Source organism: Photinus pyralis, unplaced genomic scaffold (assembly GCF_008802855.1).
Source record: "Photinus pyralis isolate 1611_PpyrPB1 unplaced genomic scaffold, Ppyr1.3 Ppyr1.4_LG3a, whole genome shotgun sequence".
In the NCBI taxonomy this organism is placed as follows: domain Eukaryota; kingdom Metazoa; phylum Arthropoda; class Insecta; order Coleoptera; family Lampyridae; genus Photinus; species Photinus pyralis.
In genome coordinates this window covers 18,602,374-18,613,853 of record NW_022170509.1, presented here as the reverse complement: position 1 = coordinate 18,613,853, position 11,480 = coordinate 18,602,374, and the positions used below count along the sequence as shown (strand labels likewise).

At 37.3% G+C, this 11,480-nt stretch overlaps 2 protein-coding genes across 2 annotated transcripts in view; one reads left to right on the top strand and one right to left on the bottom strand.

The window, feature by feature from the left end:
• LOC116165414 overlaps nucleotides 1–4,392 on the top strand; it is a 17,917-nt gene extending 13,525 nt beyond the window's left edge. Inside the window, exons 9-14 of the mRNA XM_031479843.1 lie at nucleotides 2,522–2,625; nucleotides 2,677–2,850; nucleotides 2,902–3,115; nucleotides 3,160–3,371; nucleotides 3,421–3,606; nucleotides 3,656–4,392. Of these exons, the coding sequence (XP_031335703.1) occupies nucleotides 2,522–2,625; nucleotides 2,677–2,850; nucleotides 2,902–3,115; nucleotides 3,160–3,371; nucleotides 3,421–3,606; nucleotides 3,656–4,276 (1,511 nt within the window). The 3' untranslated portion in view covers nucleotides 4,277–4,392. The remainder of the gene's footprint in view (nucleotides 1–2,521; nucleotides 2,626–2,676; nucleotides 2,851–2,901; nucleotides 3,116–3,159; nucleotides 3,372–3,420; nucleotides 3,607–3,655) is intronic.
• A 1,240-nt stretch (nucleotides 4,393–5,632) lies between these two features.
• LOC116166022 lies at nucleotides 5,633–9,911 on the bottom strand. Its single transcript, XM_031480843.1, has 19 exons — nucleotides 9,736–9,911; nucleotides 9,583–9,684; nucleotides 9,141–9,453; nucleotides 9,009–9,089; nucleotides 8,872–8,955; nucleotides 8,538–8,816; nucleotides 8,404–8,490; nucleotides 8,243–8,347; nucleotides 8,008–8,184; nucleotides 7,632–7,961; nucleotides 7,503–7,577; nucleotides 7,228–7,455; nucleotides 7,048–7,182; nucleotides 6,879–7,001; nucleotides 6,681–6,827; nucleotides 6,502–6,633; nucleotides 6,329–6,454; nucleotides 6,109–6,279; nucleotides 5,633–5,708 (listed from the first exon to the last, which is right to left on the bottom strand). Exons 1-19 carry the CDS (start codon nucleotides 9,829–9,831, stop codon nucleotides 5,692–5,694), a joined length of 2,808 nt encoding a protein of 935 aa, XP_031336703.1. The 5' UTR covers nucleotides 9,832–9,911; the 3' UTR covers nucleotides 5,633–5,691.
• Nucleotides 9,912–11,480: the final 1,569 nt, after the last annotated feature.

Genomic DNA, 11,480 nt, shown 5'->3' with positions numbered 1-11,480 from the left:
GCAGGGCATATTCTAAGCAATTTTTCCAACTGCACAAAAGTTAATTTTCTAGGATTTTTCAGCACTTTGCTATAATTGCAAACGACGCGGACTAACGGCACCGGCAAGGCTGGTCTGGTCGAGTCCGGTCCGGAAATCGTGTTTATATCTTTCCGCAGGCGCGCAAACGGCTAACAGCAGTCTTTTGTTCTTGTATATCCACTACAATATGCCCGATCTCGCCAACTGGGATCCTAGGCCTGAGGCCAGCTGTTCTATACTGGTTGAAAAAAAAACAGCATAGAGTAAAAGCTACTACGAAAGCCAAAGAACAAGGGTACTTCAAAGGAATTTTCAAAGAAGCTGCAAATAAGCGTGATTCGTCAGAACAAAATGACGCTCAGAAGACAAAAACAAAAAAGATATTCTCTGACTTGTCAGCATCTCACATTTTATTAATAAGTGTTCCATTCCATTTTATGAGTTACATTCAAATTTTTTAATAATATTTTCTTCATTTTTTTTTTATTAAATACAAAATTTTCTACTGCACATTTTTTTGTCTTCCAACTGCACATTTTCATTTCCAACTGCACAGATTGTGTCCAACTGCACGTTAGAATATACCCTGGTTGTAAGGAAGCAAAGGATCGAATTTTTAACTGGGCGTGTTTCAGAAACGAACCTTTCGGATGTGTGACTGAAAATCTATTTCTTCAAAGTTTACCCTGAATTTACATATGTCCATGTCGTACACGGCCAATAATTTTCTTGCGGATAACTTACTTTTCTAAAAGCCGAAGCTGTTGCCGTGGTTATAGTAAATGTTCAGGTGCAGCCATGAGGAGAACGTGAATTTCTTATTTTTTAACATTCCGACTTTCCGATGCGATTGGTGATTCGAACAAATTATTCAAAAGAAGGAATCGAATCCATTGTTTTGAACCAAATGTAAACATCCAAAAAGATTTAAGTAACTAGCACACCAAATATCGTTGAGGACCTCTGATTCCTGTACAGGGTGAAGGGAGAAAAATAATTTTCTCAAAATCTAGTGCACGTGAACATTATTTTTTCGTTACTGATTTCCCATTTTTTCTCATTTAATGACATTGTAACTGTCGACTCTAACAATACCTATGATTCTGTATCATGCATAAATTTTACCGTTGACGGGTTTTGAATGAAATCTAGGCAATCAATTACTAACATCTCACACGCGGTTTATCTTTTGCGAGGATACGTGATTCAACCTATAGTTTTGACGCCATTTTGATTTTTCTGAATGTTCATCTGTGCCAGAGTGGTATCATTCGGATCCTTAAGATTCTATTCTTCTGTTTGTTCCATTGGCATCCATTGGATGCGACCATGACCAAGAATAATATCTCAAATGAATTTGAAATAAACACAAAGTACTATAGGTAGTACCAAAATTTATCTTATTGAGATATAGCAGCAAGTCAAAATGGTCCAAACAGTTCAACGCTTAGTACGTCCTTCCGATCGTCATACTTTGGATCAGTTCTGACAAGGTTTAGCGCAATGGCCTGGTTAGTGCTTTGTCCATCTACCATTTACGACTACTTCCGCATTCACCAATGAAAAGTTATTTTTTAAAACACACCGTCAACGTCAACACAAACGACGAGAAGCGATGTCGGTCAGGTTTCGGTCGAATGGGAAATTTTTCTTTAAGGTCAAGTGATTTAAATACGACGCCTCGGGGTTAATTTTTGTGTCTTATATGACTGGCACGATTTTTTATATTACGAAATGGGAGAGCAATATGTCATTGGTCCTAAATAGGTCAGTAACTGCATTTATTCACGGTCCGTTAATTCAAATTGCACAATACTTTGGCGTGTCTGCCATTAGACGAATAATATTTATTTACCGACCATGGTTAATCAGCGTAGCAGATTTGTACCAAAAGCGCACAGTTATGGTCTTCTGGAACGGAAGTTTTGGAGCGTTTGCTTTGAGTGGGTTTAATTAATTAAACAATTTAAAATGGGGGAATACAAAATGACGTGTGTTGTTGACACTTAACTTCACCTACCAGTAGCACGGGATTTCCAAGGTTCTCTGACAAAACTGCGACTAGTGCGATCGCAGTAAGTTCATAACGCATTGATACGTTCGTAGAAACTTATAGTTCACACAAATGATATAGATAACAAGTGTCGTTAGTTCAACTCGTAATATTAATTACGGTAATTGTGCATTGTAAAACCGGTGACCATGATTTTTCTGGCTTTTCTTTTATTGGGAGGTAAAGAAATTTATATTCATTTCATTTTACAACTATTTTGTATTCTTTAACTTTTTATAAACCGGTTCTTGTATATTTTGACATTGAGAGTATGATCGGGAAAACCAAATTTGTATAAAAATGAAATATTTGAATTATATTCATGTTGTAGTTGTAGGTACCCATGCTTTCCATTTAATTTTCCGTACATACCTACCTACTGTCGGCATTAGTACAAAAGAAACACGAATATTATTTCTAATTTGTCATTGTTAATTCTGTTTTCAGTTCCTAGTGAAGCTCAACGTCCGAGTTTCCCCTCACTAGATCCACTTCTTGCATCATCTGCAGAATACTCGAGATTTAATTTTTTTGATATGGAGTTATTGGATGTAAGTTGTGCTAGTTTAAGCTTCATAGGGTTTTAGTTTTCTTTTTCGTAGTCTTTTGACGATAAGCAAAATTATTTTATTTCTCCTGCAAGTATTAAAGCCACTCTTGCTATGGTTCTTGAAGGTGCAAGAGGAAGCTGCGCCTTAGAAATTATCAGAGCTCTCCGAATTACCGATTCCAACATCAATAGGGAACGCATAGGTAGTATTCTATACGATTTTAATGTATGTGTGAATCTTCCTGTGATACATTTACTGAACTCTTCGCCCTTCTAGTCAAAAAAAGGAACTACAGTCGTTGAATCCGCAAATGGAGCCTTTATTTCTCAACTCTACCGCGTCGTACCAGAATATGAGAGAACTCTTAGAACTCACTATAAAGCTGAAGTGCGTACCATCGACTTCTCCCAGAACGATTATGCCGCACGATTAATAAATGGTTGGGTTTCTGAGAAAACGCGCGGGCTTATCACAGACATTATCTCACCAGGTAAATCAACGTTTTTATCCACTTTATCTGCAAATGGTTTTCAGCTAACTTCAATTCGGATGCCACCATTGTTCTTGTAAACGCCTTATATTTCCAAGGGAAGTGGAAGAACGAATTTGACGAGGGCAGCACCTCTATCAAATGTTTTTATTCAAAGAACAGGTGCATAAATACCCGAATGATGCAAATTGTAGAAAACTTCAGTTACAAATATATAGAGCGATTAGACGCAGAAGCTATTTCTTTGCCATATGGGGTATGTACATATAGACAACAAAGCAAGTAGACAATTGTTATTTTTACAGGATGGACAATATTCCATGCTGGTAGTTTTACCCAGCAAACAACAGTCAGTTGATTTCTTAATTAGAGACATGAAGTTTATGACTGTAGAATCTATTGTAAATATGTTAGAGCCTACTGAAGTCTTTGTTAATTTACCAAGTTTCGAAATCGAATACAGTGCGGACATGGTTTCTGATTTAGAAAGAGTAAGCAATTATCAAATTAACAATCATCAAACTAATGTAAATTTTACAGTTAGGAATTAAAGAAATATTTGGTCCTACTGCCAACTTGAGCGGGATCATCCAAAAAGGACAAATTAAAATAAACCACATCGTTCACAAAGCGAAAATTGAAGTAAATGAAAAAGGGACAACCGCAGCAGGTGCTACAGGTGTCATAGTGATTCCACTAATGGGAACTTCAATGCCTCGTTTCGTCGCAGATCGTCCGTTCTTGTTCTTTATCTATCACACTGCAACCAAGAACATCTTATTCGAGGGAAGATTAAATGAAGTTAAAGAGGTATACAACACCATTTTCACAACACCCTCGCAACCTCAGCAAAACAAACAGACTAAACTACAGCCTGCCCCACTGAGTTTGGACAAAAGGCCCATAAATCATCAAAATCCTGGTCAACGGAGACCGAATCCCGAATCATTTAGACCGCAACAAACTTCAGCCCAGGTACCAGAAAGCAATCATAGGGTTGCGCCTGAGCAAGCTAGTAGGTTTCACGTCGGTAGTCACAACAAACCACAAACTAATCAACCAATATACTTTGGTACGGATACTGTCATTGAGGCCCGTGCCGCCGCTTATTCATCTGGCTACTTTGGTGACCAAAATGGACGTCAGCCTTATGCACAATGAAGTTTAGTGTTATAATAAAGACTATATGAAGTATGACCTCAAAAAGTCTGTGAAATTTTATTTTGCTGTTTTTTTATATTTTAACATTTTTGTAAAATAAATCCGTGTAAATAGGGGGGTTTAGTTTATCAGTCCAATTAAGAACAAAGGTACGTAATGTCAACTAATTTTGAGATTACTCACATTTATTTGCTCTCCCACAGTTCGCACCTTTAATTAGTTTAGTATATTCCGAATTACCATATGTTTTAAAATCTCTTTTAACGACTTCAAAATTATTCACTCTCGAAATAATCACACTGGTATGTGTATTGTTTATTTATTTTTTATTTAATTGAACCGGAGTAGTCCAATAGACCCCGCTGGACCCCCCACCATTGTGAATCAATTTAAGAATGGTATCCAATTTATGAGCTATTTAGGAGCTTTTCATATCGCAGGCTTAAAATTTTAGAGCTCGCTTTAATCACTAGGTATCGAACATTTCTTATGGGGTGGCCGAGTCTACTTGGACTCAGCCCCCCCACTGATCAGAATTACTTTTTTCAAATTAAATTTTGGACTGGAATTACGAGCTTTTAAGAGCTACACCACAGTGTTGCCTTTACCGATGACATAGTGATTGTAGTACGTAGGGAATTTGAGGAGACATAGTGCGAAGAAGAGGGCTTGTCTGTTAATTCAACAGAAACAAACCTCTTCTCACGTACAAAGGGGCCGACAAAGCTAAAGGACGTTGCAATGTAGGGCACCCAACTACAGGTAGTGAGAGAAGGTAAATAATTGGGCATCACAAGCGCCTAACTTCAAATCAAAAATGGAAAAAATAGCGAACAACGTCACAAGGTCCCTGGATATACACTAAAATAATTATACCAGTTATTACGTATGGGTCACTGGTATGGTAGAATCAGACCTTCGCCCAGAAGAACATACAGATGCTGATCAAGCTGCAGCTGGCCGACCCATCGATTATATTTATTTGCTATTTTAAGAGTGGCGCTCAAAAATCGAAATTACTTGTAAATGAACGCTCTTAAATAGCTCGTAATTCCAGTACAAAATTTAGTTTGAAAAAAGTAATTCTGATCAGTGGGGGGGGGGGGGGCTGAATCCAAGTAGAAGCTTGCTCTTCCACAAAAGTACCGACCGCATCACCGATAGCACACGGTTCTCCCTCCTAAACAAGCGGAAACAATCTATTTGGGCTTATTAGTTCGGAACAGGATCCGAAAGTTCACAGGTTTATAAGAGATGGTTTCCATTACCATCATTTATAAATCGCTCAATAGAATTACGCAATAATGGTAAATAATATATTTTAATCATAATAAATTTAAACAAGATTGTAGAAAATAGGTATAAATTTTCAGTCGAGCCTTGTAGCCCGATTTTTTCATTCATTTTTTACTGGATCATTGACGTTTGGGACCTAGAAATAATGTCATACAATATATTCCCACTGATGTGGACTCGTGTGGAAAAACGAGCATTAGATATTCAAGACAATAACAAATTGTTCAACAAAGGGAATACAATGAATGCTCACAGTAAAAACAATGACAGTTCATTAGAGTATTTGCCTAATACTCATCAAACTGAGAGTTACATAAAAAAGTTGAATCTATTAATGACTCAATGCCCAAATGTTTTTTCTGATTTGACCAATATAATCCTGCGAATTTCTTCATAGCTTCAATAATAAGAAAGTTAGCAATAGTTTTGACTTTAGGAACATACTGTATATGGAGTTATATTTGCAAATCTGAACAAGCATTTAGTTTTAAATATTGTTTTGGTTTCGGGTAGCGCAATGCAATTACATGTATTACCTTTTGGAAAACCCGCTTGGTGAGGGAATACTAAATCGTCACTGCGATCCATGTCGCTGCATTGAGATGCTGTGCAATCATCATCCCCCTGAGAATACTCTTCTGTTTGAGACATGTATTCTTCTTCCTCATTGGAGTTATTGGAAGCTTGCATTTGGGACACCATCGAAACTGTAAAATAAATTCAGAAGAACTGCTATACGTGTAACGTATAAATTACATAACGTTTGAATGGTGTTTTCAATATTTGTGTTTTCGTTACCATCAGGCTCGCCCACACCTGACTCGCCCACAACCACATCAGATGAAGACCGGATTTTATTCAACAAGGAAATGATTGATAGAGCTAAAATATTGGAATAAATAATTTCGTAACAAAAACTTAATAGCAACCCTTTGCGTTCAGGTCATCCTGGTTATCTTCCTCCATTTTGTTTGGCATAGCTTCGTGTTCCAATGAAACATCGCAACTTGTGTCGCTTGCGTAAGTTGGGCTGTCATCTTTAACCTCGCCTATCGGTTCAGCTGTTAAAATAGTAATTCACAAAGTTGCAATTATGATTCTCTATTACCCTCAGTTACATGATGTTTGTTATTTGACGCTTTCTCTGACAGGCTTTCTGCTAACAGCTCTTTCAAGTAAACTTCACAGCTGGTCTCTTCTTCTTCTACATTTTCAGGAATACCCCTCTTTATTATGGCTTCAAATAATTTTTGAGCTGAAATTTTTTATAACGATTTACTGATCTATTGCTATTGCCGAACCACACCTTTGTGTTTTGGATCATTTGAATCAGATGATATAGTATCCACGTCGCCTTCTTTTACATTTGCCATTTCCATCTCACGACCAGTATCTTGTGCCATTTCACAACCTCCTTGAATTGTTGAACCTGTAAATTACCATGATTTATCTGTCTCTAATGCTTTGTCATTTACCCTCATTTTTGGGATGTGCTAGTTTGCATTTAAGGCTTTCCAATTTCTGATGTATGTCAATATCGCCTTTTGCATGACGATCACGATCCCGTTCTTGTGTTTTCTTCTTAAAAGCACCCGCAGGAATCGTTCGAGCTGTTGAAGTTAAATGACTGTCAAATATCTATTTCTTTCACTTACCTTCAACTCTTTGATCGTTTGAATCAAGAAGTGGGGCAAGATCCTCATATTCGTTCATTGTATGGCGGTTTGAGTTCTCAACATTACATTGGGTTTCATTGTTGCCACTGGTTTTGATTTTCCCTTGCTGAGTCATAGACTTACACCTTGCTTCAGTTGTACTGCTTTTCGAAATTAGTGAATAACCTGCACCATCTAACTGTGTACTTTGTGGGGAGATTTTTTTAACTAAAAATTTTTAAATCATTCTCAGGGGCATTTTTTCATGCACTTACCTTCTTTATTTAATCCTGGCTCCAAAGGAATTTCGGAAGGCAGTTGATTTTTTAGGTCACCATTTTGTCGATCCCCTATAAAACATGCGGGTGAAGGTTTCCAGTGTCGGTTACCTTAACTAAACTTACTGTGAGTTCCTTTCCCAGAACGACTGAAGATAGTTGTTAGCAAAGGCTCTTTAATCTTTGGATGTTGGTTTGTGGATGTTTGGGTACAGTTTAATTCAGTTCGCGTACTATCGGTGTCAGCAACATGCTTTGTCTTCGGAAGATCGAAACTTGCTGCAGAGTGTACAGGATCTGGTTGAGTTAGAGGGACATTTTTCTTGTAAGACTCCCTTGCATTTGCTTTTATATAGTAGTAAGTGGCACTGCACAAGTTGGGAGTGCTTTTAACTAAAGGAGTTTTAACATATTTCTCATTGTCAATATCACCAGTCATTTGATAATGGTCCCCGTCTAAAAAATTCTACTGAGTGCATTTAAAGCAAAAGGCAACGAATACCTGAACAGATGTTTATGTCAGTGTTGCAAGATTGGTCCTTTAAAAGAACTAAATCTGTTTGTGATTGCTTCCTTGACAAGCTTATGTGTTTTTTCGACCTATGAAAGTGTTTTTTCGATCCATGAGTTCTGTACTTTGAGGTCACATCATCGTCAGAAACTCCTGCAGCATTCGGTTCTGATAAATATAGGGGACGCTGTTATTTACGTTAAAGATTTTAGCAATAATACGTTACCCTGAATGCATCTTACGCCGCCTTGGTTATGCGAACATGAACAATTCTTTATATCCTTCCATACTTCAGTCACATTCCTGAGCCACGTGACAAAATTAGCTTCATCTGTAATAAGAATAACGGGCAGCAATATTTTAACTTGAACTATAGTTAACACTTACTGGTATTAGATAAATGGCACGTTTCTGTACAACATTTATGAGACGTTATCATTGGTTGGTTAAGAACAGCCCCATGTCCATGTGTACCTATACGATTCAGTTTCAAGCGCATTATTCCTTATATTCGATGTTACCTTTACTTTTTGATTTATATTCGTTACTGAGCATTCTTGCATTTCTATTATCTTTGCCGGCAATCGAGGAATAAAATTCTTCTTCAGAGCTGCTTAACTCATAAGAGGTATCCGATTCCTCCGCGTCATAGTCAGTGTAAGAGTCTTCTAGAGAATCTACCTCCTCAAGGCCTATTGGAGGCATGCTTGCACTTGGCTCTGGATGATAAAAATATATCCGGTTACAGGATTCGTCCCAGGTCACGCTCTTTGGCGATTCACCAACTTTAGAAAGATTCGCTGGAGAATGATCTAATTTAAAAAAATGTTTGCAGTGTTTTTGTACAAAACTTACCATACGCAGAATTAGCATTTAAAGCTTTGAGGCAACCTTTCCTTGGAGTTACAGGGGATGGTATCACTTTCTCCTGTAGATGATCTAAAGAAAGTGTTAAACAACGACGTGTTTAGAAAATAACTCAAAAAACCTACTTTTGTCACGTTCACGATCATTTTCTACACATTGAGTCTTGTGTTGGTTCTCTACGTCAACTACTTTAAACGTCTTTTCAGCTAAAACATAGATCTACCGTTGTACCACACACTAATTCGAATTGTCACTACCTTCGTCTGGAATTTTAAATGCTTCGTTTCCAATAAAATCAAATTGCTCCTTATTTAAAGTGAGAGCAGGAGTCAAGTGCGCCAATTTGCTGTCCGCCCATGAGTTCTTACCCATAACCGTTTCTTCTCCGGGGGTAACTTTGCTATTTTTTATTAGTGTACTACATTTGACTTCTTTTTTAGTTTTGGTATCGTTAGCAGGATGGATATCCGAAATTCGTTCATTTTTTAAATTGGAACCAATTTCGTCTCCCTCATGTGTTGCTGAATGGACGTCACTTGCTTGCGGCTCGTAAAGTGCGTTTGTACAATACTAAAAATTACTCTGAATTGGCAAAAGTACCTACTATCAAATAAAATTGCTATTGTTGAGGAGTTATTGGGATTGATGGTTTTGTATTTCGGATGGTAACATATTAAGTGAACTGAAAATATTACTCACAATATGCTTTTTCTCTGTTTTTCTCACTGCAGAATGAATTCGATGCAGATTAAGAAATCCTACTCTACACGGCATGCAGATAACCTTGTCATTTTCATTTTTCTACAAAGAGGAGCATTTGAAAGGAAGTGGAATCAAAGAGTGTATACGCACGTAACCAAATCGTTGCCTTATGCGTTCTAAAACGGCAAAGTCGGTCTCTGTGTTACGAAGTTTCCACTCTATTATATTTCTTATGGTACCACACATGAAGCAACAGCGGCAATTCTTTGTTTTGCGAACGTTTGATCGCGTTAAGTGATTGATAATTCCGTTTGTACATTGGATTAGGAAAGATTCACACGTCTCACAAATAGAGAAACTTTTCCCTGCAGACGTAAGCTATAAAATACAATTGAGCTCAATTTGAACAATAAAATATACGTAAAAATACCTCATAAAGCATGCATTCCTCCGCATTAACATAGCAATCGTCATCCGGCGTCACGACGGATAGTGAAACGGAAGACTTCCCGCAAACCCTGCAAATCTTGACGCCGTCACCTGAAAACGATTTATTTTGTTACAATTGAACTAAAATACACTTGTGACATGCAAAAGTAAAGAAAACTGACCTGATTGATTCATATTTTGAATAATAATTCCTTCGTCGATCATTGCACGACGTTAGTCAAAATGACAGAAGTAAAAATTGACGTTTTGTCAACTGTAACTTTGTTTTAAGTTACAGATATTAAATATACATCACAAATAAAATTTGAAGCAATTAATTATATGCATGTACTGGTTCCTCGACATTTTGTTGTAATACCGGTGAACTAACACCCCGTGTAGTGAGTGTAACGATACAAATTTTCCCTTAGATCTCTTGACAATGTACTAAATAAATCAATTACTCCAATTAGCCATTGAAGAAAAAATATCTGGGGATCACTACTGAGCAGTAAAGAATGCTTAAACTATAGTATGCACAAATAAGCTTTAATAAGGGATGGTTTTGCTAGGGTTGAGATTATTATTAACCTGAGCTATAATTTTATATATATCACGTGATTTATTCACCACAAATCAGTCCATTCCCTGGTGAATCTTCTAGTTCTGCACTATAGGTGATGTAACCATTGCCACAAAAGTAAATCGTTTTTAAGGCGGACATTGATCGTATACTCCGACCGCAGGAATTACAAAGAAAAAGAGATTCACTAAGGAGTATGCTGTAAATTTGGCCGAAAAGTCTTTACCACCGCAAATTCTCCTTCAAAAAATTCGCCCTTCGCCTTTGTAATTTTCACTGAAGAAAACTTGACCCCTACAAAACCCGCTCCCATGTAAATTTGGCACCGTGTATTACCCCCCGGAAAATGCGCTGAAGATTCTTTTCTAAATTCCTTACATGGAAGGAATAGGTACTAAGTGCACAATTCTTTTTAGGCAACTTTCTTGGAGGATTGATGTTGCATTTGAATTATGCCGTACAATTCGTATTGACACCAATAAATTTGGTAGATTTGTGTGAATAAATAACTCTAGAAAGGTTGGTCTCAAGAATAAGCCAAAAAACTTACTTTTGTCATGTTCACAGTCGTTTTCTGCACATTTAGTCACACGTTCCTTCTCCTGGTTTTCTGCTTCAGCTGCTTTAAAAGTTTTTCCACCTAAAACATGGGTATACTGTACTTCACACCTTCAACAAATCAGTGGCAATCGGATTTGTTGAAGGTGTGAAGTACAGTATACCCTTTGTCTGAAATCTTAAATGCTTCGTTTCCAGAAGAATTAAATTCCTCCTTATTTAAAAGAGCAGGTGTTAAGTGGTCCAATTTGGCGTCCACCCATGAGTTATTACACTTACTCCTCACAACCTTTTTTTCACAAGAGGCGACTGTGCTATTATTTAT

Bases quoted from the DNA above. Each gene is read 5' to 3' on its own strand.
- LOC116166022 (XM_031480843.1), bottom strand. From the start codon at position 9,831: ATGTGTGGTACCATAAGAAATATAATAGAGTGGAAACTTCGTAACACA. The intron at 7,183-7,227 runs GTAAGTGAAAGA...TAACTTCAACAG, and splicing joins AAACGATCAAAGAGTTGAAG to CTCGAACGATTCCTGCGGGT. The intron at 7,002-7,047 runs GTAAATGACAAA...GGTAATTTACAG, and splicing joins AGCACATCCCAAAAATGAGG to GTTCAACAATTCAAGGAGGT.